This window comes from Neltuma alba, unplaced genomic scaffold (assembly GCF_004799145.2).
Source record: "Neltuma alba isolate B1F8T4 unplaced genomic scaffold, ASM479914v2 tig00012788_pilon, whole genome shotgun sequence".
NCBI lineage: Eukaryota > Viridiplantae > Streptophyta > Magnoliopsida > Fabales > Fabaceae > Neltuma > Neltuma alba.
The window spans coordinates 5077-32596 of record NW_021637190.1 but is presented as its reverse complement, the minus strand read 5'-3'; the positions used below and the strand labels follow the sequence as shown (position 1 = coordinate 32596).

Sequence of the window (27520 nt, the reverse complement as noted above, 5' to 3'; positions counted from 1 at the left end):
CTCATCGATAAAGAATATGAGTATAGTGCCCACAAGTAAGATTCTCTTTTCTGTCTACCGAACTACCCCGTCCCAAATAGGTGTTTAGGTGAGAAACCATCCAAGATTGAGGCTTCAATCATTTTTTCGAGTTTTGGCTTCTGGGTCTCATCTATTTTCTTTTATAAATTTGATTTTTTGATGATTATCCCCATTTTAATGAAGTGAAATTTGGGTTACTAGCTTTTGGCTGAAGGGAAAGTTTAATGCTAGTTGAGAGGCTGTAAGCTTCTAAAACCAGATACTAAGCTGAAATCACCCAGTTTTATTCAGGATTGTCACGGCTCCAATAACCATATCATTTATTGTCTGGAACTTTGGTTGAAGTTCAGGACTTAAGTTGTTCGTGGATTTTTTGCCTCCCACGCTTCCTTTAAATTTTAGGTTGATGATGTTGCTTACAGTGAGGCGAGCCTTATAATGCTCTCCATTGGTAAAGTTGGAATAATCTTAGGGGTTGTGTTTCTGAATGAAAGGGTGATGTATTTCCGCTTACTTCGTACGTGTCAGCTCACAACTGGAGGTTGTATAGAACTGCCGTCTGGCATTATCTTTTTCAACATCAAGGATGCCTTTATTCTTTTGTACTAAATCGTGGTTTCAAAACTTAGCTTATCCAAAACTTTCTTTAAGATACATTTTAAGGGCATTTGTAAGGATTCAACAATCTTTTTCTTTTTTCAATTTTGGTTCCTGCAAATCTTGTAACTAATCAATTCAGTGTTGCGAGCTGATTATTGATACTTGTCTTTGCTCTGTTTCAAGAACAGTTATCATCCCCTTCCAGTTGTATTTTCACAAGCAAAGGGATCTTGTGTATGGGATCCAGAGGGAAACAATATCTTGATTTTTTATCGGCTTACTCAGGCAGTTAATCAGGTACATTGTCTCTATCTTGGTCCCTCTGTAGTCTCTTGAATTGGTTTTGGGACAGAACAGGTTGTTTATTATTATTATTTTTTTATGTTGTTGTAATCAATAAGGTAGGCTTTCAGATCAATTCAAATTATTTTTTTATACGATGGTTTGTGTCTACTCTAATGCAACATCCAAATTGGTGAACGCGAATACTTCCATTTTCTTGTTATTGCTTTTAAAGGCATCCAGTGTGTTGATTGCATATCATACTCATTTAGGGACATTGCCATCCAAAAATATTGAAAGCATTGCAAGAACAGGCAGAAAGGCTGACTCTAATTCTCGAGCCTTTTACAATGATCGCTTTCCTGTATTTGCTGAGCGTCTAACAAGCATGTTTGGTTATGATATGGTGCTACCGATGAATACTGGTGCTGAAGGTGTGGAAACAGCTCTGAAGTTGGCAAGAAAATGGGGTTATGAGAAGAAAAGAATTCCTAAAGATGAGGTATAAACTGTAGGACCCGTGCTAACTTCTGTAACATCTTGATAGGCTTCAGTGGGACTAAATAAAATATTCTCTTGAAATGGCCATTACTTTTGAAAAATAATTTTTGTTTGTATACTTATCTTGTATGCAATTATTTGTAAAGTGTAAATGTGTCGATGACTGTAGCGACTAATGATGTAGGTGTTTACATATGCCCATTAAGTGGTGAAAATTGCGCCAAAAAGAAACTCTCCAATGATGAAATATCTAAGGTGTGTGGAGCATGAACTATGAAAAATATGGACAATAGTATTAGAAAGATACATTGAATCTGAAACCACTACCCTTGATGGAGAAGTTGTGCATTTTGAAAAAAATTAGAAGGGATATTGAGTATAACTGTGGACAGCTGTGGTATAAATGAAAAATTTTGATGTTTGAGAGCATAATTTTGGAAACTCGTTCTAGCTATGATGTTTATTTCTCTCGGATTCATTATATAATTTTGCAAAGGAAAAATTGTTCCAAGATCATTATCTTGAAAAATTGGCATCCTCTTTTTGGTTCCAAATTATGCTAGATTTGAGTATGCTTGGAGCTTAACCTTTATATTTACATATCTCTTATTTTGTTTTGCAGTCAGTTTTCGACAAAATTTCCAGAGTCTTGTTTTGTACTTCATTGTCTCCAGTCATGTCTTCCTTGTTGGTCGTTCTATATTTCTTTTTATAAAAAATACAGTTATTATTATTTTATTATGGCTTCATATCATGAGTCCTTTTGCTTATAGACACTAACTGCAGGCTATTATAGTCTCATGCTGTGGCTGCTTCCATGGTCGCACATTAGCTGTTATATCTATGAGCTGTGACAATGAAGCTACCCGTGGTTTCAGTCCTTTATTGCCCGGTCATCTTAAAGTTGATTTTGGAGATGCAAATTCCCTTGAAAAGATCTTCAAAGGTTTCAAATTGCTCAGTATACATTTTAAATTTTTGTGCAGCGTGGAAGATTATAGGAGTTCACCTTTTGAATTTTATCCATGACAAAGTGCAGAAAATGGAGAGCGCATAGCTGGATTTCTTTTTGAACCAATTCAAGGTGAAGCTGGGGTAGGTTTTCTGAGAACAGATTTCATCAGTTTGACAGCACAACATACCTCGACTCACTGATAATATGCAATGGAAGCGTGTCCATCATTTTATGTGTCAATCGTCGAATATTTTCCCGCTTTCTGTGGTTGATTACATATTATATCCAGAATGGAGAAGTGCTTCAAATTTATTAACTTTTATATTGATATTAAATCAGAAGTGCATTCCTTGATCCCTTGTTTAGCGAGCTCATTTTTTATGAAAAAGACTGTTCAAATTTAAATTTTTAGAAATTCCTTTGCTTGATATATCATCTCAAACTTGCTTTATAGCTTAAGCATAATATTCTATTCCATGTATACAAGGGATTCAGATATTGCTTACTATCTTGTGGTAAAGTTAATATTCTATATATTAGCTTTGTCTATGAAGTTGAGTTAATTGGCATATTGATATTGTGGGCTGGTGCTAAGTGCACCAGATGAAGCAAAGAAGAGAGAAGCAACCAAGAATTTCCATTGAAATGTTGACAACCCATACAATGAGAATGAAGCTTAGTATCAGTAGGATACTCAGATGAACAGAACCCACACGACCATCCCCCACAGCCGCCAGCCTTTGACTATATTTTTTTCCTGACCACTTCTACGACCGCTGTCCTGCCTAATGCATTATTTTTGCTATTTGGCATGTAAGATGGCCGCTACTGGGTTCTTCTCTTCCCTTCCTCTGTTGTCTGTCTCAGCAACCACAATTTTATTCAGATAGCTGACTTCTCCTGTACATCCGTATAATATTTCTTTTTTTTGGGGGGGGGGGGGGGAGGTGATTTGAGCTCCCAATTGTTTGCTTAATTTCTGCGGTTCCTCTTTTGTCATTTATGACAAATATATATATTTATTGGCAGGTAATAATTCCTCCGGATGGCTATTTAAGAACCGTCAGAGATCTCTGCTCCAGATATAATGTGCTGATGATAGCTGATGAAATACAAACTGGATTAGCAAGGACAGGGAAAATGCTGGCCTGTGACTGGGAAGAAGTTCGCCCAGATGTCGTGGTTAGAACTCCTTCTACCTTAACTGTACCTATATATACTGTCTGAACAATATGAGGTAAAGTGGCGAATCTGGAAAACTTTCAGTGCTTGCCTTGTATTATATGGTCATGTGACTCGAGAAGTGCCTGGCAACTGTCCAAGCCAGACTTCCATTTCATTTATTGTTTTGAATGAAATAGAAGACATTTGAATTAGTTACTTTATGGGCGTCAGGTTTTGGGTATAGATTTATTGGAAAAATCTATGATCATCACCTTCCCTTCTTACATATGCATAATACAGAAATAATCTGGATAAAAGTTGTGTTTTTGTACATCATTAGAATGCAGGTTAATGGCGGTTTTCATGTGTCTATTCCATAGAATTTGTTCTTCCAACCTTTTTTTAACTTAGATTTCTGAGTGAAAAATATTGGAATTTTGACATCTCTAGAATATCTGGAGGATTTGATCCTGGAATTTTTCCCCCTTCTCTATCTTCTTGTTCCTTGTAAGATTTTGCATTTCGTGCTTCTTTCAAAGCTAACTCTTCTTAATGCCTTTATATTTAGATATTGGGGAAAGCTTTGGGTGGAGGAGTCATACCTGTTAGTGCTGTTCTTGCAGACAAAGACATAATGCTTTGCATTCAACCTGGAGAACATGGAAGGTTTGAATTATCCGTACCACTATTTATTATATGGTGCTTTTTTCTTCACATTTTGTTTATTTTTTTAATATGTTAGATATCCGACATCATCCTTACATTTATCTTTTAATGATGCAAAGAGACAGAGGCCTACCGTCTGCTGGGACATGGATAACATATAATTCGTCCATGTTTTTTATTCATGCCTGAAAGTCGGGACCATTATCTGAAGTGTTTTCAAAGGGTTATAATGAGGTTGGGTTAGGGTGGTTTTATGAGTATGGCCATGTGATTCAATATTGCCAGCCCTAGGTGAGGGCAAGTTATAATGTTGCATCAATTTAATCAAGTTCACCTGTTTTTGTATGCCTAAATGACAGTCTCAACGTCTGGTCTGATAGAAACTTGTTTCCGCAGCTGGCTTTTTCTATAAAGGGTTTTGTGAAGTTTATCCATCCGCAAAAAGAGAGAGAGAGAGAGAGAATCTTTTTTTCTGGGAGGGTGAATGGCTGTGGCTTTGACTATGAGATTTAACTGTTCACGTAGATCTTATTACACATCCTCAGGCGAAATGAATGCAAATGCTATAATGTATTGAAGTGAATATTGATGCTTTTGTTGTTCCCAATGTCTATTTTTTCCTCATCATTTTCGAGGTCAGGGGGTCTTTTCTTCTCATTTATGTGCTTCTACACATGATTCTTTTGTGTTCCATGTGTGACAAGACAACCAGTTTTGTCTGTGGAGTGGAAACAAGGCAAGCGGGAACTCACACTGACACACTCCTTATCTGTTCTTGTTGACAGCACCTTTGGAGGAAACCCCTTGGCCAGTGCAGTTGCCGTTGCCTCACTGGATGTGATCAGAGACGAGGGACTTGCCGAGAGGTACTAAACACATTACAAAATATTGTGTTTCTTAGCATATAAAAACAAAAACATGCAATGCAACAAAACTGCTTTGTTTTATTTCTGTTGTGATTTGGATAGAAAATATGGGAAAACTTGCTCTAGAAAGAAATGAATATGCTTTTACTTTTTTTTTTTTTAAGTTATATTAGCAAGTTGCAAAGCAAGTTGTAAGTTGCCTTCTTACTTCATGAACAGGTCAGCCCAACTGGGAAAGGAGCTTGCTGGTCAGCTGCTTGAAGTTCAGCAGCGGTACCCTAACTACATAAAGGAGGTACGTGGAAGGGGTTTGTTTAATGCGGTGGAACTCTACAGCAAATATCTGTCTCCTGTTTCGGCCTATGATGTATGCCAAAAGCTGAAGGATAGAGGAGTTCTTGCCAAGCCGACTCATGACACAATTATCCGCTTTACTCCCCCACTTTGCATGAGGTAAGGAAGCATTCAAGGCGGCTGAAACAATATGTTCAAATTGAATTCTTCGCTTGAAGATGAGGGGAAATCAAATTGCACAGCAAACACGCACAGTAGCTCTTTTGTTTGTTTTTTTTTTGGGGGGGGGTATGTGAAGAACTGTCCAGAACCCGAATTTTGCATCCATCGTTTGTGAAACATTACTGTGTTCTAAGACACGACTTATTGTATTGTTTTGCAGTTCGGAAGAGATCCAGGTAGGTTCGAAGGCTCTGGCTGATGTTCTGGAAATCGATCTTCCGAAGATGCAGAAGACGAAGCCGAAAAATGACCCTGCAGCGGCCTCTAATGCATGTGACCGTTGTGGGCGAGTCTTGTACGGTTAACTGTATTTGCATGCACTCCAATTATATTGAGGAATTCATATCATATGACATGCAGAATAAGACGAATAATCACGAACTACACTATTTCATTTTATATGCAAATCCCTTTGGCAGTGGGATCTCTTACATGAGATTGGATCATAGTTTATTGGAACTAAGGTGTTTGTACTAGTTTCTGCGAGTTTTTTCATCTCAGTTTTGGCCTTTACCGCAAAAATGGGGGAAAACAACAAACGTCCTAGATCAGAATAGAATCAAAGATGAATAATCGAGTTGATATAGTAGAGAGGGAGTATTCTTCAAACTATAGTTTGGTTTCATCCAAACACCCCCTAAATTTGATATCTCTCTACCTTCCATGTTGGTCTATTTGAAGCCTGATATTGACGTAGCTTCCCTCTCCGCCTAGAGGTGGGAATCAGGGCCGGCCCTTCAGGGCTGGCAGGCTTAAAAAGGCCGGTCCTTTAGGGCTAAAATTTTAAAAATACCCCAATTTGCTAGGCTCGATCCTTAACCAAATATTTGAAATATTATTAACAATGCAAAAAATTAATAACATTAGAATTATATAAAAAAATTTAAAAAACAAAAAAAATATAAAAGGGCTTAAAGGGTGAGCCGGCCCTTTTAAGCCATCAACCCTCCAGGGCCAACCCTCCAGCGCTTATTTTCCATTTGAAGGGAAAAATATCAAACCCGGCCCTCATAATTTCAGGGCCTAAATGGGCTGGCCCGATGAGCTCGACCCGTTTTCCCGGCTCTATCTCCGCCTACCCATTCCAAGTATCAGGACCGCAATTTTAAATAATAACAACAATAATAATAGGAGATTTTTTTTCCTAAACATAATTATTTTTCTATTGAAAATAATCCTGATCAAAATATTGACGGGTACTAAATGTAGACAGTTCTCACACCTCTTATAATGCTACCTCCTGTACTAATTATAAGATCCTGTTTGTAAACTGTAAACAATATTTTATAATTATGACCGAAAGTAATAATAATAAGAAATATTAATCTTTTGGTCTCACTTGTCCTTAAATCTTGACTTGATGTGAATCGATTTTTATGATTTTGACTTAAATTAAACTTGGGTCATAAACATTAACTCTTTAGAGCTTGACTCCTAAAGTTTTAACCATTGAAACTTCATGAAATGAACAGTTTTATTTTCTAAAATATAAAGACTAATGTTTTAAATGTTAAACTATAAAAATTGAGTAACTTTAAGTCAAAGTTCAGAAATTAAGTTATAATTAATTTAAATTTTAAGAACCAAGTTGCATTAAGTTTAAATTTAGGGATTGAGTTTTAACTGAATGAAAATATGAAGACAAAAAAAAATTCATTTTCCTTCATGACGATGAGCATATTGTTGTATATAACATAAAATTTACAACAACAAAAAATAAAACATAAAAAGACATATATTTTGAAATAAAAGTTTGAGGAAGATATTGTAAAATTTCCCGGCAATGCCAAAATCATTTTCGTTTTAATGCGAGAAAGCAATGCGTTACTTGCTCTCCTGTCTTCAACTTGCGAGGCTTTATCCTCTTCTTGGTAGTTTCGTTGGCGAGGGTGTTTGAGTACAGATATTTTCTGTTATTTGTCTCCAGGCATCCCGACCTTAATGATCCAATACCATAATATTTAATGATTTTGAGGATCACAAAAAAAAAAAATTAGTGGTCAATTAAAAAAATTGTATATTATTGATATCCAAGTGATATTTAGTGTGGGAGGACTTATCCACTCGGTCTGAAATGGGACAATACTTTATAATTTTGATCATCCAAATGTCAATTTTTTGAATTCCGAGGCCATGGAGGAGAAGGACCTGCAGGACCATTTGATGCCGCTGTCTTAATAACATTCAACAAGAAAAAGCCATAATGCCTTTTCACAAAAACACGAATCATTAATTGAATAATGAACACGTTGAGATAATCATCTTATGGTTAAATGTTAATTGAACAAAAATTACCCTTACTACTAGCATTAGATTGCCTTAATAGTACCAAATCATTACTCTTCTGGTCCTATTTATAAGGCACTTCCACCATGTTTCACACAAACCAAGAAAAACCTTAAATTGTACTCCCTCCGTTCCTTATTATAAGAGACATTTGATGCTTATGGCATGTTCCTATATATAAGAGACACTTAAAAGTTGTCTCTACTTTTTTGTGTTGATTTCCTATTTTACCCATATTTATTATCTCCAACTCACACTCTCTCTCCCTCTCATTTTTCTTTCTTTTAATAATTTAATTGTTCTCTCTCATGCTCTCTCTCCTTATTAATGAGGGCATTTTTGGAAAAATAATTATACTTTTTACACATTAATTGTTCTTAACTAATTTTAACTGTTTTTTTGATCAACGTATTTCGGTTATTTGTCTCTTATAATAAGGAACGGAGGGAGTATTAACTTTCATTAAAATATAGTAATTTTCCAACTTTACCCTTCAAAAAAAAAAACTATCTACACTATAATAAATGAAGGACAATATGATACATTCATACTTCATAATAAAAACTTAATAAAGTAACTTATAAATAGGATCCAGAAAAATATTCTCTCTCTACCCTATAAATAGGACCAGAAGAATATTTGTTAGTACATTATAGGGATGAGATAACAAGGATGCAAAGCGTGACAGTAGGTGCGGTTAAGCCTAGGCTAACTGGCTAAGGATTGAAATCTAAACTTTATATTCAGTGATTGTCACTTTAAGCCTAATTCTAATTAATATCCACCAAAGTGGTTGCTAGATCGCTTTATAATTATTTAGTTTAGCCTCCAAAAGTAGCTTAGACGTCACCCCTTCCCAAAAGTGGCTTGCACACCTCTTAGATGTTTGTTTTCCTATTTCTTCCCCATTTCTTTATCATGTTATATCATATACATACTCGGATTGAAGAATATCATCAGTTATGAATGGTCCTGTGGCCATCTCAGTGCGTGAGGTTCAGTGCAACCGTTTTTTGCCCTTTTTTATCCGTCTCAAGACGAAAATATCTATCAGTGCGTTAGATCTTTGTGCTGGAGAAGTGGGCGCCAAATTTAATCCTCGATGCTCGGTGTCTTGTCAAATATCCAACTCAGGCTGAGAAAATTAAATCTTCATTTTTCATCGCTAAAAAGTTGGGAAGTATCATATGATTGCCAAGTGAACTCTGCCAATTTAGCCAACAGTCTTAAATTTGAAGTTTAAGAATATGGTCGCCGTAGTGGAACTTGTCATCTAAAAGGATCCTACTCAACTTAATCCGAATTAGTCTGATGATAAATCCCTCCACTGAAACAAGACAAACCCAGCATATCAAGTGCATAAGGGGGGAAAAATGACCAGGATGCATCATCTTAAACTAAGATATACCCAATTAGAGAAGATATACACAAGTTATGATTCAAATCTGAGGGGGGAAAATAATCTAAGATGAATTATACCACTCTGTTCCGTATCGTACGTCACTTGTATCTCAAAAGTTTGTTTCAAAATATAAGTCACTTGAAGTATAATTAATGATCTTTTTCCAATTTTATCCCTATTAATTTAATAAAAAATTAATTAATCTCTCTCTTAATTTTTTTATTTCCTATGCAATCCATCCCCCCTCCCTCAACTTTTAATAGGGGTAAATATGAAAAAAAAACTAATTAATTTAATGTATTTCTTAATTTACAAGTCTGGGATACAAATGATTTATAATAAGAAACATAGTGATATTGTTTTGAACTGAGCATGAAATTGCACGAAAGCTTACACCTTTGAAAGGAAACACCACTTCCAAGTTAAAGGGCAGACTTAAATTTCAGTTCCAAAGTTGAATTTGGCCGGAAAAAGGGGAGGGAAAAAAAAGGTATAGTAATAACATGGGGTTTTAATCACATGGCGTGTGTCCGTACTTTATTCATGTGAGTACGGACGTTGCAGTGTCATGTTGTGGGCGGAGGAAAACGGAGGGATGAAGCACACATGGCACAACGTGTGGATGATGTGTTGTGTCAACGGCCATGGGTGGCTCATTACTTTGGATGCAAATCTTAGGGATGGGCTGAGAAGAATTTGAAGTGCACATGTCATGTGATCCCCGTTTGGTATACAGATTATGCTTCCTCCCTCGTTTTTCCGCACTCTTAATACCTTCATTACAGCTAATTAATGCTGTGAATGACTATAAGCCAACTCTATTAATTGCATCGGTCAATAATAAGAAAATCAAAAAATTGTAAAATCAATAAGGGTTGCATGGGAAAAAAAATTAAATAACAAATACAAAATGAATAAATATCTTATACTTAGTACAATTATGTCATGATTAAATAAAGTAAGAAGATGGGATTATGAAGAGGGAGAATTGAAAGCAGGGAAGAGACTAACTGAAAAGTCAAAACCAGCTCATCGTCAGTTAGTTGCAGAGAATCAGCGTTAACGGAAAGGGCGTCGTGGCCTCTTAACTCCAACAGACGCAGTCAGGTGGAATGTTAATACTCACTGGGATTCAAGCGCCAATATGTTGACTTAATTTTAATGTCCTGACTTCTGATGACTTGGATTTCTCTCGGAAAAGTTTTGATTTGTTAATGACTTAAGTTTGGCACAAGGAAAAACAACAGACAAAGAAGTGAGAAAATTTTAAAATGAGCTCAATTTAAATAAATAAATAAGTGATATTAAAAAATTTTAATTAATTTTTGTTATTCTTTTATCTTACAACTTTTTTCTATTAATATTTTAAAACCTTATTATTCATTTTTTCAAATACAATTTATTAAAAATATTTCTTTGCTCTTCTTTTTTTCAATTTCCACGTAATAAATGGACCTTAAGTCTATGAGATAAGACTCATTATATCTGTCTTAGATAACTTAAAAATATTTTTTAACTTAATTCAAATGGACACTAAACATAAGTCTCATGTATCATATAGATTACAGAGTTTGAAAAATAATAGACATTACTTATAGTGCTGCATAAAAAGTTTATATACCACCTCAATCCGCGTACGAATCAGTTAAAGATTTAATTTAATTTTAAGTATCAAATCACAATCCGATTTCGCATATAAATTTTAGATATGGATGATAACATTGATTTTGAGTTATGCGCTGCCTGCACATTCTATTGACAAGTGAAAATTGTCAAGAAATATTGTTAATCTTTCAAATTTTTATAGTTTTCCTGTGCCATTGATTAGCTCGTTATTTTGTTTCCCTTTTTCGGCCTTTTTTTTTTTTAAAGTATAGTTATCTTTTTATTGGAGACTATCTTATTTGAGGTACTGCCAGGTATTAAATGTGAACACTTCTTCTAACGGAGATTCAAATCTTGATTCGTTACGTTCAAATCTTAATTCGTCATATTATAAATAACGAGTTCCTTTTAATTAGATCTAAGCATGTTCGCCTCTTCGGCCTCTTTTGATGTTACTGTTAGCTCGTTATTTCGTTATTTTGCTAATAGCGAGGGAACAACAATGTCGTCATCTTTCTCTTGGCTGGCCCAAGCAAATATAGACGGAAGGGTAAAGTGGGATGCTTCAAATCTCCTGACATAAACTTCTTCAATTTCGAGTTCTCTGTATAAATGGGCAAAAGACCTTCGGTGCCCTATTTTCTAATACTCCCTTGCTCCCTTATTATAAAATTGCAACAATCGAATTACCCCATTTTAAAAAACTATTAAAATTAGTTAAAATAATAAATATGTAAAGAATATTTTTTCCCCTCAATTATGCCCTAATTTACAAGTAGGTAGGTGAGAGAAAGGGGGAAAAAAAGAAAATATATAGGAAAAAGATAACTAGAGAGACTGTATTAATTAAGTATAAAATGAGTAAACGGCATTTTTTTCATGTCACCTTAATTTTAAAAAGACAATTTAAGTTTTGACATTATGAGGTGTTGGCTTCTCAAATTGGATTTTATAAATTTACACTTCTTTTCTGTCATTTTTCTCATTCTCATTCCCTCAAGTGATTAAATTATAAAATAAAATCAAGTGTTCATGGGCTTGGATTCCTGCCGCCACCAAAAAAAAAAAAGCCAAATTGAACAAACAGGATATAACTTTGCAGAACTCTCTCTCTCTTTTTTCATTAGCATTCTCTTCTCGCTCTCCCACTCCCACGCACAAAAGACAGCATTAACACAATAAAGAGGAATGAAACGATAGCCTGAATATCTCATTAATTTAATGATAATATTAAAAAAAAATTTATAGAGCACTTTTCTTTGTCAAACTTCTTTTTGCAAGAAAATAAAATTTCTTTTTGTCAGACACTGTAGAGTTTCACTCGATCATGAATCCGCTACTTGCCATGTTGTGTTGTTTTTTTTTTCTTCAGTTATAATCTTCCTCGAATCAATTCGGTGCTTGCTACATAGTCCATTAAAGAGCTGATTTTTTAGAAGAAAATATGATATATTATTATAATAACAAAAAGGAGAAGTCGAGAAAATTCTGAAGAATTGATACGTACACAATAAAAGAAAAAGAAAAGGAAGCAACAAGACTGAGGGGAGTAAGAAACCGAAAAGGAAGAAATAGAGGAGTTAGAAAGAGAACTGGTAGGGAATTATAGTGAAGCCAATCCAATTGGCAGCTCATAGGGCGCTACACACGATCACATAGGCGCGTAATCTCTCCCTCCCACCCTCCCTCTCTCTCATATCGTCTCCCCTCTCTGGAGAGACAAATCCGCGGATCTATCTCCACCCACCATTTCCATTCATCTCATCCACACTCTCTCTCAGCCCCCTTCCTCTCCTTCCTTTCTTTATCTCTACCTCTACGCATCCTCTAATTCTGGTTTCTGCCCTGCTTCCCCCCTCTTCACTCTCTGCACATCCTGATTCGGCTTCTCTTCTTAATTCTTTGGCATGCCTTCTTCGTTCGCAGATCTGCCCCGAACTCACTCCCTCCTCGCACCCCTTTGAGCCTTCATCTGGCGCGTCGGAATTTCCAAGTTCGATCTGTTCTGGCCCCGGTTGTTCGTGCTCCTTAATTTCTCCTTTCTTAACCCTATTTCTGTCTGCAATGGCCTCTTTTCGCCCAGATCTAACATCCAGAATTTACCCTGAACCCGATGTCGCTGATGTTGACCTCTTTGATCGCTTGCCAGATTCTCTGCTTCTCCTGGTCTTCAACAAGATCGGCGATGTGAAGGCTCTTGGTCGCTGCTGTGTCGTTTCCCGCAGATTTCACTCTCTTGTGCCCCAGGTCGAGAACGTTGTTGTTCGTGTAGATTGTGTTATCTCCGACGATGATTCTTCCTCCTCCGCTGCTTCCTCTGACAAATCCCGTGGTCCTTTCTCTAATCTCTTTCGGCTAGTGTTCGGTGGCATTGTCAAGCCCCTTCAAGCTCTGGGGCAGTTCTTAGGTCCCAAAAGAACATCCTTGAGTTCTGGTCCTTCGTCCTCCTCCACCACTCTGGCCGTTGGGAGTGAAGAAGACGGGGAGGGTGATCAAGGCGGTGTGACCCATCACTCACCAACCCAAGTTTTAAAGAATTTTAATGAGATTCGGTTCCTTCGGATCGAGCTTCCCAGTGGAGAACTAGGAATAGATGATGGGGTTTTGTTAAAATGGAGAGCTGATTTTGGCTCCACTTTGGATAATTGTGTAATCTTGGGCGCTTCTTCGGTCGTGTACCCAGGACCTACGAAGTCTTTGTGCCCTCAGGAAGGGGGTTCTGACGCTGGATGTGCCAACAATGGTGGTGACGACAATGGAAGCATACCTGACTCGTTTTACACAAACGGGGGTCTGAAACTAAGGGTTGTTTGGACAATTAGCTCCTTGATAGCTGCTTCCGCAAGGCATTACTTGCTGCAACCCATCATTTCAGAGCATAAAACATTGGATAATTTAGTTTTGACGGATGCAGATGGGCAGGGTGTTTTGTCGATGAATAGAGATCAGCTCGAGGAGCTGAGAGTGAAGCCACTGTCAGCGTCGTCAGCATCAAAGAGGACTCTTGTACCCGCTCTCAATATGAGACTATGGTATGCTCCTCAGTTGGAATTGCCCGATGGGGTTGTTTTGAAGGGCGCGACCCTTGTTGCGATTAGACCTAGTGAGCTGTCCTCCACGGCAAAGAAGGAAGTCTCCGATGTATCTTGGGTTTCGACAGCATTTGGTGAACCGTATGGGGCAGCAGCAAGGATGCTGGTTAAGAGGCGGACTTACTGTCTTGAGATGAACTCCTTCTGATTGTACGAGCTTTTGGATCCATGGTAAGTTTTATAATTTTTCTGCTTCATGTTATGTGCACGCAGTATTATGTTTCCTATGCGTATTTCAATTCAGTATAAAAAATTGGAAGTGTTCCTCCTGCTCACGAAACGAAAGGCTAATAGATATTTGGAAATAAGTAAGAGAATGAATGAATGGTCGTAATGGATTGATGGCTTGCCTTCTGAAGGCATCTGACAAACAGGTGTGAGTGTGTATTTGCCTGCTAAATGAGCCAGAGTTCGGGGCCAAATGATGCATGGTCAATTGAACCCACTTAGGATTTTGGCTGCAGTTTTCTAATTTCTGACAGGCAATCTGTCTGCATGACTCTAGATATTTATTGCAACACTTGAATTGAATGTCAATTACATAACAGTAAAAGCCTAATATTTGTCCATCTCTTGGAGATACGTGCTTTGACGGGGAGATGGATAGGGAGAAAGTGCAACTTATGCAATGCTCTTTAGATTGAAAAGAGGAAAGGTTTCTTTAAGTGGTCTTATGTTTCTAATTTTGGGTGCTGGCTTAATTTTCACTTGATTACTATCATGTTATTTCAACTTTCACCAATCTAATTCATTTGTTAAAATTGGGTGTTTCAGGGAAAGCGCAATCAGGCGAGGAACAGGGAAACATGGTACTCCCTCAAAGAAAGAACGAGAAAGGGCAATTTTTCTTGAGCGTACATGGAGTTAGGCACCTAAGGCAAGCCGAATTTTGCTCTTCCTTGCCTCTCAAGTTGCAGCCACATTTGAATGATGATTAAAGGGCTGCCAGTTATTCGGCTGTTGTGCCTGAACTGTGAACTAAATGCATCTGCTGGGTTTTTTTAATTTGAAGCAATGCTTGTAAGATTGCACACCTGCCTGTAACAGCTGAGTTTGTAGCCACCTTTTTCCATTTTCAGTTATTCCTCTGTGAATATTCAGTAGGTACCAGTTTGGTATGCTTTTGTGATATATTCTTCTGAAGTGAAATGAGCAATGTACTTTGCATCTGTAAGTTCAAATGACTTCTGGATGAACGAACCAATCCTATTCATGCAATACAGGTTCCTGCACCTACTCACTGCTGTTAGGTGTTTTGCTGGATACCTGACTCAGGTTACCAGCATTCAGAAATGTGTAGGGAAACACTCTGTAGAACAAAACAAGATTGATCCAATGACATTGTTCGCACTTTTAACGATATTATTTGTGTTCTTCCGCTGCTGTTATTCTCTTAAGTGACCATTTAATCCGAAAAGATCAAGCTTTCGCTTCAAATTGTTTCATGCGGGGAGCATGATCCCTTTTTTGACTTTTCCCTCCTCTTTTTGTAACTTGTTATAGAAAAATAATTTAGGATTCATCAGAGAAGTTTATGCGAGGTGGATCCAATTTTGGTAAATCTTTTAAAAGTTGTAGGTTAATATTTTTAATATAATTAGGAAATATGAGTTTATTAAAACACTCAACTATGGCATGATGAATTATAAAAGAAAATTATCTTAGCCGCATCTTGTGAAGAATCTGGTTGTAAAAATGTTTGAAAAAAAAGTGCGTAAAGACTTCCCCTGATATCATACAGAAGTATACATGGCGAAAAAAAAAAAGTACACAGAAGTGTAATATACAGATGATATATTAGTTCGTAACATAATTGAAACTGCAGCCCTGGCAACGCTACCAACTGCAGACACAGTTACACGCGTGATAAGTACACATAATTTAGCATGGCGAGCTGAGTCGCACATGTGGGATGTGTGTGGTGGATAATTGATACTTAATTCGGTTGCAAAATTTTTATGATTTAGTAGTCACATGATGTCTAGTTGGTGTTTTTGATTGCCTGTAAAAGCGCTTGTTTGGTGGCTTTTTTTCTGGTTAGGTTGATGACTTTTATGACAGACACAACATAATATTGGTTCTGTTCTGTGATTTAAAGCAACTCAATTATTTAGTGGTAAATTGTTTTTTTCCCAACCCCAAACAGGATTACACGATTAGCAGTAAGGAAAAACGTTAGCCATTATTAAATGCTACAGAAATTCATAGGCTCCATGATTGTGTTATTTGGGGTAGATTTGACATCAACGTCACCAGCACCACCATTCAATTGCACAGGGGGGAAAAGGCAAAAAAAAAAAAAAGAGAAAGAGAGAGAGAGAGAGAACAACATCATCATGTCTTTAATTTTTAAAGTCGCCCACCTCTTTAAATATTGTAACTTGTCATCAATGTGCTATCCTATCCCCTGACATTTTCAATAATTAATTCATCCTATAATTTGAAATTAAAATTTCTTCTAAGTGCCAAGGACCCATGTGTATGCCCAAGTTTTCCTTTCATTAATTATAATTATGTTAAATGCAATGCCACTTTATTAGATCTTTGTACAAACTAGTAAGTATGAACTTTATTGAAAGGTTTTCGTGGAAGGCGGGGAACAAAAGGCTTTTGAAAATTAAGTTTGGTGTACAAGAGACGAAGTTGTCCATTCAAAATGGGATTTTGAACATTCTTAAGTTTGGTAGTTCACTGATCCTAACCAATAGAAAGCACGGGTTGAATGAACAAGAAACCTGAAGGGTTGAGCTTATCTTGAGGTGTAAAGAGGTCAAGAAGCCGAGTTTGCTGTTGAAAATTAGAAAATTATAGTCTTTGTCTACAAAGACAAGTCTCCATGACCATTACGTTCTGGATAGAATGGAGCAAGCCGGGGTGGGACATGGGATTGTTTGAACCATCGGATATTTACCTTGTTGCCTGTTGGATTTAACTCCAGAAACTGCAATATTCAATGGAAAAGATGCAATCCACAGGGTATAACCTAATGGAATACAAAGATCTGAGCGAACCAAATATCCTAGTGCATTCGAGAGCACCACTCTCCTCACCACTCTCTAACCAATTCCATGCTCCAACCTAACGGCCTCCCTGACAACAAATACCCCTCAGTAACTAACTGCTAATCCCCTTTTTCCCTTATTGTCCTCATTACAGATTCGGCCCTTCCCTCTCACGTATTGGGCTTTTTCCTTACATACTTAAACACAGGCCCGGGTTCAACATTGCCACAACTTTCTTAACACTCCTGTCTGAATTTTTCTGGAAGGTCCTTCCTTATGCTTCCAGAAGCAGCTTGTGTCCATCCTCGTTAACTGAGACACAGCGCAAATGAATGAGACGTGTGATCACAAGCTTCTAGAGCTATTCAAAGCTCAAAACTTCTGGCTAAGGCCTAAGACTGGCTTTTTAAATGTGTTCAATCGCTTCAACCTTGTGTAAATATTAAATTTGTGATTCTTGTTGGCCTGATAATTTTTTTTTTTAAATGATTCTCCTGTCAATTCTTCGTCCTAAACCAGAGGTATTTGCTTCCCCTGAAATTACATTATTTCATATAAATGCTGACATGCGACTGATAAGGTGGAAATCATTAATGTTCCATGTCAGCGTAGAATATTAGTAAGCATGATTAACTTGGAATAAAAATCTCTCTTATTATTTAATAAATCCAAACATGTTCTGAACTGTTCTTTAGAGGCTCATAAATGTCGCTTCAAAACTGCAAGCATTCCAGTTGTGAATGACGGGGCAAGGCTGCTTCCTAGAACCGACGTCTATTTTTCTTTACTCAAACAATAATTCATATTCTTAATTATTTTATTAGCTTGATTAGCTGTTTCTGGCTTCCTGCTTCCAACTTTATCTGTTTGTCACGTGAGGTATCTTAGCTTTGTACCCTTCTAATCCCACGTGAAATGAGATATATGAACTCTGTACTCAAAAGAACTCAAGCTCTTGCACACTGTAAGAAACAGGTCTTCTTACTCCAAAAAAAAAAAATCTTTTGACCTGTGGCTATCATTTTCAATTATTCCTTTGTATTCTTATTCCACATTCATTGGCGATATAATTATGTGTATGTATAATATAAACAAAGAGGCAAAGCTCAGATTATAGTTGATGTCACTTTCTCTAATATTCCACCCAAGTTTTAAAATTGTGGTGCAAGATAGATGCATCCAAATGGAAGAATATATAGGAAACAGAAAACGGTGAAGAAGCCCCCACATGCTAATTTATATGCCGGCAGAGGCTGTGACACAAAGTTGATGAGCTAGTGGGAGATATTAATAATTATTAATAATATATTATCGATACACTAAGGAGCAGGCAGGGTAGAGATAAGAAAAAGAAAATCATGTTTATGTTTGGATCATTGGATTATCCAATAATTGTGTTCAGCATGATCATGAATCATGACCCACCACTAGCATTTCGGGACATTTCAGGAGGCACCTGCAACTTTTATGCCACTTTTGGTTTTTGGGAGAAATTAGTTACTGCATGAACGTCTTATTTGACCTTAAGAAAATTACTTATGATTTATCTTTTCCGTGAAAATGCTGCAAGATCATGGTTTTAAAAACACCAGCATTTGCTTCATTATAACAGAAAAATGGCGTCCAACTATGCACAGAAAATCTGCACATATCTCTTGGCTTTTGCCCTTTCTTTCATTTTCTTTCAAGCTAAAGTCGATCTGATATTCTCTTTTTTAGGTAGAAGTTGCTTTCATTTTACTTTTGCAGAGCAACTAAGCTTTGCTGCCACCATGCCTTTTTTTATTGTTATATTTATTTGTTATACATCCTTAAGGTTAGACTCATTTGTACCTTCTTTTAATGTGTCTCCTCTTCCTCCACCAGGGGAAGCGGGTTAAAAAGCTATAAGTAGGAAGAGCACATGCATCGAACAGACCCAAACAATGAGTAGAGTTGAAGGTTTAGGTTGGGAGATGAGGAAAATAGAAGAATAAATAACATGAATCAAAATGTACCATATAAGCAAGTGTAGCAGATTCCATAACAAAACAACAGCACTTGTGCACAGCTGTCTTGAAAAAAACAAATCTCAACTGGATTTACTACTTGATCTCATACAACATATTATATAGTCGAAGTCTGTGTGGTTAAATAACACTATTTTTTGGGAAGAGAAATGACATTAAATTTATGATTATCGGATTGGATTTGGGTTTATACTGTGTCGAAGGCTGACGAATTGCAGCATCCATTAGCAAACTAATTCCCGGGCCTTTCCGAAGCCAATATGGTATATAGACAATCCCAAAATTAACTTGCAAGAACCCAAAGAATGAGCAAACAGGTTCAATCATGTTCTTTTAACATTCCATCAACATACAAAATGATCTGCATGCTCAGACCGATATATACTTAAATACCGAATGTAAAATGAATGACTTCAAATTGGTCCAAGTTAAATACCCACACTTGATCACAAACAACGTACCATCCCATGTGTCCAAGGCCAAGCTTACAGACACAACTTGCTACTAGAACTCTTTCCCTTGGTGTCCTGCATCAAATAAACCCAGAACAATGAATATGATCAAAAGGGAAATCCGTACACAGTACTTGCAAATCACACCTATTAGCATCTATATGTTGTTTATCTTTAGAAGGTGAAAGATCAGGTTAAAAATTTACGAGCAAGAATCAGCCATCGATGTATAGATGTTCCCGGATGCTAAAAAACCATGAGTACTCGAATACTTGAACAAATATAATTTGTCTGCTAGATGAGTCATGAGCTCTCTATAAATTTGATGAAGCCGTTTGACTTGGAAGATAATTATTTCCTTTTCTACTTGCAGGGGACTGACACCTAAGATTTGAACAAAAATGCTTACATGTGAAGGTACAAACCCATTTCGAGTGATTTCTGTTTACAGATGGATATCTTTAAGTGGGACTACAAAGATATGTCAAAATAAAAAGCTTTTTATGAAGTTTACGCGTGACAGTGTCCTCTACGGTGTCCTCTTATATTTCTTGCAGTTCATGTCACATAGTAAGGATGACAATGATAATAGCAGAAAGTTCTAGAAAATCTTTGAATCAGGTTCTTCTCTTCATTTCGGAAAGGCGGAACAATCAATAGAGATTGAGTTTCAAGGAAATATGAATCTATGCCTTCTGTCTCCAGAGGGAAAATCACTTGGATCTTTCGGTGTATCCGTCAACTACTTCAAATGTACCAAATAATATCGATGGTATAATTTGGATGGCTAACTGAGTTTCGAAATCCTATTACAACCATCACTAGGGTGGTGTCATATATACTAAAATATCATGGTAATTTGCTTCGAAGGAATTTAGAATTGCTTCTACAGTAATCTGGGCTTGATATATATACATGCCTCTCAGAACCTGGTGCACTTCTATAGCAGCTTACTCTTTAAACGGTTGTCGAAACTTTATAATGCTTTTCGCTAATATTTTCTTAATAAGCTGGACTCAGAGCATAATTTGTTAACATCTAGTTACAGAAATATTCGTAAGGCTAGAATTTCGCTTTTTGGGTTCAATTGCTAGGTTTCCCATTTGCCAATACATAGTAAGTAACGCACGTGAAGAACCAGAGTCCAAAATGACTGCTAAATGCAGAGTTAACATAACATGCTTCACATTCAAAAATTCAACTGTGTTGCTCATTCCCAGATTAAAACAACCAGAGGCCAAAATAACTATACGACGACTACGTATATGTTAGTTCCTCTATCAGTTCTCATGCATTACCATCCCACAAAGCCCTTGCCCCCTCCAACCATTCCCCAACTAGACTGGTGAGTATAATCGTAAAGTCGAACATAAGGCTCGCCTAAGATATAGATGGTTGACTTAAGAAATCGACCCAAAATTTATCCCATGTCTTTTTCACACATACAGTCAAATTAACAACTTGATGTGATTGCGGGACCTACCGCAAATCCGGTTGCTACAAAGTAAAACCTTCTTATTAGTTAACCAAAACGAAAAAAAAAGAGACCATGCTGATTATATTGTATATCTCAAGAAGAGAATGGAAATAATACAAGTAATTGTGAAATATAAAACTTAGGCTTCTGCAAAGAAGTAGCTAGATGTGCCTAATATCCATGGTCATCTTCATTCTGAACAGTAATACTAATATAAATTTTCCCCTCCTTGACAGTCATCAATCTGAATGAGATCTATGCTCATTATCACTCATTCAATCTATGTATTTGTATACTAGGAAAGTTCAAAGGTCAAATTTGTCCTAAACCGACTTCATGATCAAGCATTTCCCCCTTAGTTTAGACCTCAGTTCATGACACGAACAGTTAATTAGGTCACTTTTTTCTCCTCGATTTTTGGCTTCCTTTTTTGTTCCCTTCGTTGGCATGACCATATGCTAGAGACTACCCGAAAATGACTAAATCTATGCAGAGATGTGGCATTGCAAAACATGTAAAACAATCATTCACTGTGCGGTTCTCTTTCCTCTTCCAATAATGAGCTACGTGCGAGAGTGCAATGCAGAACTATATCCCTTCCCTAGCATATGGCAGCCAACTTAAACCAATTGATGGGGATTCACAGAAAATAAAAGAGCAAGTTGTGCAAGGTTCTTACATCATGCATGAAAAGCAGCTTGTGACATTCAATACAAAGACAGGGTGGGACAAACAGCCATGTCTCTTCGCGGAGAGTTAATGATCAACTGGTATGCCTTACATAAAACAAATGATTTATTTTAAAACAAAACAACTGATTTCTATATTTATATAGTTAATCTAAACGGGGCAATTTAGTTTAAGGTTTTGGGTTTATATTGCATCCAAAATCACTGGGTACGACTAAACATGTTTTCAAGTGCATCGAACAAAATTGTAAATAAGCCAAACTATTCATGATTATTATGAACATCGTGACTTATTATAGATTTTTTTATTCAATGTTGATGGATGATTTTATGTTTGTCCTTACAAGTTAGTAATCTCAATAGGCGTGGACACCGGATTCAACTCTATCAAGATTAAATAATATCCAATTGGATACAACTACTCTTACTAAATGGAGTTAACATATGATCTATTATGCTTTGTCAACGAAATTTAAAATAAATTGTTAATCAAATATCTCGTTCAATAACTAAAACCCAATTTTCTCTATTGGGAAATATGTCTAAAACATCCCGACTAGTAACATAATATTTAATTTAAATTATTTCGGTAACATAATTTGTTTGTCTATTTAGTACAAGATTTATAAATGAATCAATTAATGAATAATAACATATTTGAATATATGATATGAGTATGGTTTTCTTTGTCTCTGTTGAAGCGTATTGGTCAAAATAATTGCTGTCGAAACAAAACGGCCACACTAATGTAATGTTATTTCAATAATCGATTTAGAAATTTGGACAGCCCAAATTCTATATTTAAATGCTTAAATTTTCTATTATATTTTTCTAAAGTAGTTTGTGGCAACAAAACGATTTCTATTTGATGCAGCTTTCAGATAAAAGTATAAAAAATCTCAAAAAAAAAAAAATCATATACAATAGACTATCCAAATGAAATCTGAATCAACATAGAAAACATACTACTCCTTGTGTCCGAACTTATTTTCTAAGAATCTGGACTGAGTTTCCTGTTGGATCAAATTCAAAAGTTGTGTTAAAAATTCTCTCCGATGCGAGCTTGATTGTCAGAAATGTTTAATTCTTGTTTTTTATAGCAGCACATGATCAAACTTGTTTAAAGCATTTAAATAGTTTTCAAATTGTTTTCTTCCCGAGTTGGACAAAAAAGCGTATGTACTTGTATGGCATTATAAATATAAGTTTTCAGTGATGTACCACATGGACAATTCAAATTTCAAACAAGGATGTCATGAAGTGAGTAGTTCCAGCTAAAGCGACCCTAATGCAGGGGTCTGGGTGAGTCAGTGCTGATAACCTATTGTCTGTACTCGCAATTCTCCCTCGTAATAATTTCTACCCAAGACTAAGAACAGTACACCTGTCTCTTTGATGCTCAAGGAGTCAAGTCAAGCATGCCTACGTGCATGGACCTTTCACCATATATCATATGGAAAAAGAGAAGTCCTTCATTTATGATTCTCACGTCTTGTCGACAGACCCTTCCTCAGTGCCGTTTGGGAGTCAGAAAAAATAAGTAGGATAGGGATTATAAAGCTGCTCTTTCGACCCTCATTGTGATTTGTAAAGCTATTTTTAAGCTCTGGTTTTTGCACACTTTCCAACTAGACCCCACTCAACGGCCCTGGACAGGGTTTTCACTACACATAAGCTTACACCTGTCATGGACACCGCATTTGCTACAGAGCAAGGAATCAACCCTAGTGCAAAACCAGGAGACAACCAGCCAATATTGATCACGACAATCCACGCAGGAATCATCTCAAGAGACAGCATATAAAACAGATATCACCCATCATAAAATATATATACATGGCCAACGGTATGATTACCTAGAAAGTAAACGGCTCATTCCTCATGGTATTGCACAATGCACACAACACGGATATCAAAAAAGTTTTTTTAATGAAAAGACATTCAAATTTTGTGTCCTCTATGTTACAAACGAGAGTTATGCACCAACTGGCCCAGAAACGGGCAAAAAAATGCAAGGGTGATGTACGTACGTTAATAAATCAGTATAATATAAAGGGAAATGAGAAAATTAATTAAATAAAGATGATTTGGATTTTGGGAAAATTACCAGGAAGATGTAGCAAGGGCAATGTGGTGTGTCGACGGCAGACATCAGTTCTTGCCTTTGCCCTTGTGGTCAGAATGGCGGGTTACGTCGCCATAACGTAGCTGCAAACGGCCATCAAATCCAGGTGGGAACTGGTGGTGGTGGTGATTCTCCATGGTTTGTGCAGCAGCAGCTCCTATGAGGAAAGGTAGATTGGATCCGTCTACAGGAGTAGAAAACCTCTGAAGAGGGTGAGGCAAAACAGACGGTGAATTGGACTGAAGGGTCCCCCTGTTGAAACCAGCTAGGCCTGCAGAAGAAGAGATGGTGAAGTTGAAGTTGTAGTCACTGCTTCCGCCAGGTATGAGATGGTCAGTAGGCATGAATGAGAAATGCTGCAGCTGATCTGAGTGATTTTCGCCCCCCACACTGAATGGAGAAACAGACAGTGCCTGAAGGGGAAGGGAAGAGTTTGCCAATTGGATTTGTCCTGAAAACCCTGAAGATTGATTATGAGTTCTAATAGAGGGATTCCCCACAAGGCCTGAGTTGAAGTAGTCCATGGGTGTTGTACACCATTGCTGTCTCGCTGCCTTGTTGAACAAATTAGTCTCATGATGATCATCACCGGTGGGACTCGTGGTGGAAGGAACCGTACTAGTAATCCCCCCCGTGAGAAGCTCGGTGAAAGAAGCAGTTTGAGAAATGGGGTTATTCACATTATTGTGGGGATGGGCAGTGTTCTCTTTCTCCTTCTCTTTTGCTGCTCTCTCTCTTGCCCTCTCTCGGGCTTTCACACGGTTTACTCGAATCTCAGACCTTGAGAGGGACAAGCCGGAGCCTTTGCTTGTCTCGGAAGTGCTGCTACAGGCAGACTTAGACAAAGAAAGGTTCTGACTTTGAGTCTGATGATAATCACCCTCACCACCTACCTCAGCATGAGCTGCATCAAACCCTTGTACTGTTCCGACACCCCCTCTTTTCTCATCGCTTGGCCGCTTTGGGCTATCAGGGAATGTGTTGTTCAGAGACGGAAGCTCAGAAATGGCGTCACCAGCTGCTTTGATCAGCCACTCCACAGCTTTACTGGGTTGGTCATAGCCAAGCCGATCTTGAAGATCATAGAACTGGATTGCTGTGGTGACCGAGAGCCTGACCCTTCGGTCTCTTAAACCCTTTGAAGTCATGACCTTGCTGTGCCGGTCTTTCCCTCCAGATGCTCGAGAAACCCTAATGATTCTTGAAGAATGGTGGTGCCAGCTATGGAACCGATTCGAGCTGACGTCGCCAACTCCCCCTCTTCTCAACAGCTCTCCGTCTTCTTCGCCGTCTGGCCATTGCTCGCTCCCTCTAGAACCTATCCTGTTGAAGTCGTTTCTGCCATTTCCGACTCTAGCGAATTTACACGCTTGTGCTTGAATCGCATCCTCCTCCATACCACAATCATGCCTTTTCCACACAAAAGCTCGAGCTTGAACCTTATTTCCCTTCTGTTCCCTACACTTCTATAGAGGTAGAGAGAGAAATATTCACAGAAATTATATGGGGAGAGAGAGAGGGAATGTGTGATTAGAGCTAGCGCAGGGTAGGGTTGCTATGTCCTTTGCATTGATGACGATGATTCAGAGAGTACTCTGTAGACAGATAAGAGAACTTTTTTTAGCGCTCCGATATATCACCGTCCAAGTCAGGGGCCTCCGTTTAAGCTTTTTGCAGTTTGCAGAAATGCTTTCAAAGGCAAAGACTGAGTAGGTCTCAGAGCCTCGGCCTCAGCTCCTGCTAAACCCAGAAACAACCGACCCACAAACCCCCATTAGAAGAAAAATATATCATCAGATAAAAAAGCAAGGAAGAAAAAGAAAAAAAATAGCAGCAAATGCTTAATACGTACACATTCTCAGCAGAGAAGATCTGAGCATGTTTAGCACATTAAAATCTAACTTCTACTAAAAACTTGAGCTCGGGAGCCTACTACGATCTGACATTCTGCTTTCTTTTTAAGCTATGGAGAAAAAATTGTAGATGATTCACTTAACTGAGCCAACCCTTTTAACTTCTGCAGTGCATAAGGATTTCTTTCATTCTGACATTCGAATATATCTCGCGGAGTGTAGCTACGAAAATAACTCAAGCTTCATGGCTTAAAGACTTAGTTGACATATTACGATTCACTTGGTAAACCGATATTTGCTAATTATTAAACTGCTCTGCAGAATTTTAAAAGAAAATGACTAAAAACTCTCCCATTTTGTTAAGCTTCATTATGTTCAGCAATGTTGGTTCGGAGTCTGAGATGTTAAGCTCTCAAAACCCAGTGGGATTACACAATACTAAAGACAATCCGCAGCTCACAGATCTGTGCACCTGGAGTTGCTTACATATGAATTAAAACGAAACAAAAATATGGAAGCCTCCAAATTTTGGCTACCTGAAAGACATTATACTCTCAGATCAGCCCTCATTTCTTTCTTTCCCCCACAAAAACAAACGCAAAAAATAGCCATGTCAGTTTAAAATTCATGTAGACTTGAATGAAAATCAGTAGGAGAAACTAGAGAAAAGCATGAAAGAGACTGGAAGGGTAGGGAGACAAGAACAACCTTTTGTGCCTGACTTTCAGGAACTAAGCTCCTTCTTGCTCTCCTGAATTTCCCAAATGGTCTTCCTTGCTTCCCAAGTGTGTGCCTTTAAATACACCACAGAAAAAAGTTCAGTCTTTTAGTTTTTTATTTAATTATCTACTTGTTTTAAGAATCTAACTCTCACCCTTATGCGTGTCCAATAGACAAGAGACCTCAAATACACAACCAAAGCGTGGGAAATTATGCTTTTTTGAAGCGAACTTAGAGTTTGATTAACACTTACAGTTGCTTTATTCTCTCTGAGCACGTAAATATGCACAGTAGTAAAATTAAAGGAAGAAAGGTGGGAGAGGGTAGAAGGATGTTCTAGGGTTCGTTGTTTGGTGGGTGAGAAACAGAAAGAAAGGGAGGGAAAATAACCCAGGTATAGAGAGGAATTGGGTGGTTTTGAGGGAAAAAGCAGGTTGCTCAAAAAGTGCCCTAAGCTGAGGAGCAGACAGAAGGAAGGAAGGAAGGAAGGAGGAGGAGGAGGAGCTAGTTGGGTTGTTCAGTTCTTTTCCGGCGGAACAATGCGCGGGCTTATCGGGAGAAGCCAGACACTACGCCGTTCCGATGCTTATGTAGGTCTACTGTTTCACAATTGCACTTGCTTTTTCTCATATTTACTCATTTACCTTCCCTCCCTCCTCCATCCCTATCGTAAGCTGTATGACTATGTTATGTCAATTATATACAACACAATAGCACTGCACCAATAAATCTCTCTCTCTCTCTCTCTATATATATATATATATATTCCTACTTTAAATTACATCCAAGGCCAAAAAAAGTTTTAATTACAACAAAAATGAAACTCAAGTTCAAATTAGTATATCAAATAAAATTTAGAAAATTAGGGAACAAAATCAAATGACGTCAAAGAACAATAATTTGACCTCGTTCTTAATATTCATTTTTTCTTAATCCTTTAATTTGGCCTCATTCCAAATACATTTGGCTTCTTATAGGCTGGATCTTATACGGCGTGGATACTCTTGTGATTTCAGCAAAGTTTCTTTTTTCTCCAGATTTGATAAAAACGTGAATGATTAATTAACTTATGTCATTTCTGATGGATTAATAATTTTCCAGTATGATTTAAAACTCCAATAGAACCTACGTAGCACAACCAATGAGAACTGAGAAGAAGAAGAAGAAGAAGAAGAAGAAGAAGAAGCAGAGGGGAAAAAAGGGAAAATAAGTTTTACGAAATGCTGGTTTAGCATGT

At 37.4% G+C, this 27520-nt stretch overlaps 3 protein-coding genes across 6 annotated transcripts; 2 read left to right on the top strand and 1 right to left on the bottom strand.

Moving 5' to 3' along the window:
- The first annotated feature begins 1045 nt into the window (after positions 1–1045).
- LOC114730949 (ornithine aminotransferase, mitochondrial-like) lies at positions 1046–6044 on the top strand. The gene is made up of 8 exons (XM_028918062.1): positions 1046–1405; positions 2191–2350; positions 2444–2499; positions 3389–3541; positions 4092–4189; positions 4975–5055; positions 5275–5508; positions 5732–6044. The coding sequence occupies exons 1-8, from the start codon at positions 1061–1063 to the stop codon at positions 5874–5876; spliced, it is 1272 nt and encodes a 423-aa protein (XP_028773895.1). The 5' UTR covers positions 1046–1060; the 3' UTR covers positions 5877–6044.
- A 6515-nt stretch (positions 6045–12559) lies between these two features.
- LOC114730951 (F-box protein At5g46170) lies at positions 12560–15316 on the top strand. The gene is made up of 2 exons (XM_028918067.1): positions 12560–14127; positions 14731–15316. Exon 1 carries the CDS (start codon positions 12929–12931, stop codon positions 14102–14104), a length of 1176 nt encoding a protein of 391 aa, XP_028773900.1. The 5' UTR covers positions 12560–12928; the 3' UTR covers positions 14105–14127; positions 14731–15316.
- A 3697-nt stretch (positions 15317–19013) lies between these two features.
- LOC114730950 (transcription factor TCP2) lies at positions 19014–26835 on the bottom strand. Of its 4 annotated transcripts, none has more exons than XM_028918064.1 (4): positions 26537–26835; positions 26272–26356; positions 23693–25450; positions 19014–19494 (listed from the first exon to the last, which is right to left on the bottom strand). In XM_028918064.1, exon 3 carries the CDS (start codon positions 25105–25107, stop codon positions 23737–23739), a length of 1371 nt encoding a protein of 456 aa, XP_028773897.1. In that variant the 5' UTR covers positions 25108–25450; positions 26272–26356; positions 26537–26835; the 3' UTR covers positions 19014–19494; positions 23693–23736. The 4 variants fall into 4 exon arrangements, with proteins under 4 accessions (XP_028773897.1, XP_028773896.1, XP_028773898.1 ...); XM_028918063.1 differs by having other exon boundaries at positions 23693–25447; XM_028918065.1 differs by lacking the exon at positions 26537–26835 and adding an exon at positions 26438–26524 and having other exon boundaries at positions 23693–25447.
- Between the last annotated feature and the right edge of the window lie 685 nt (positions 26836–27520).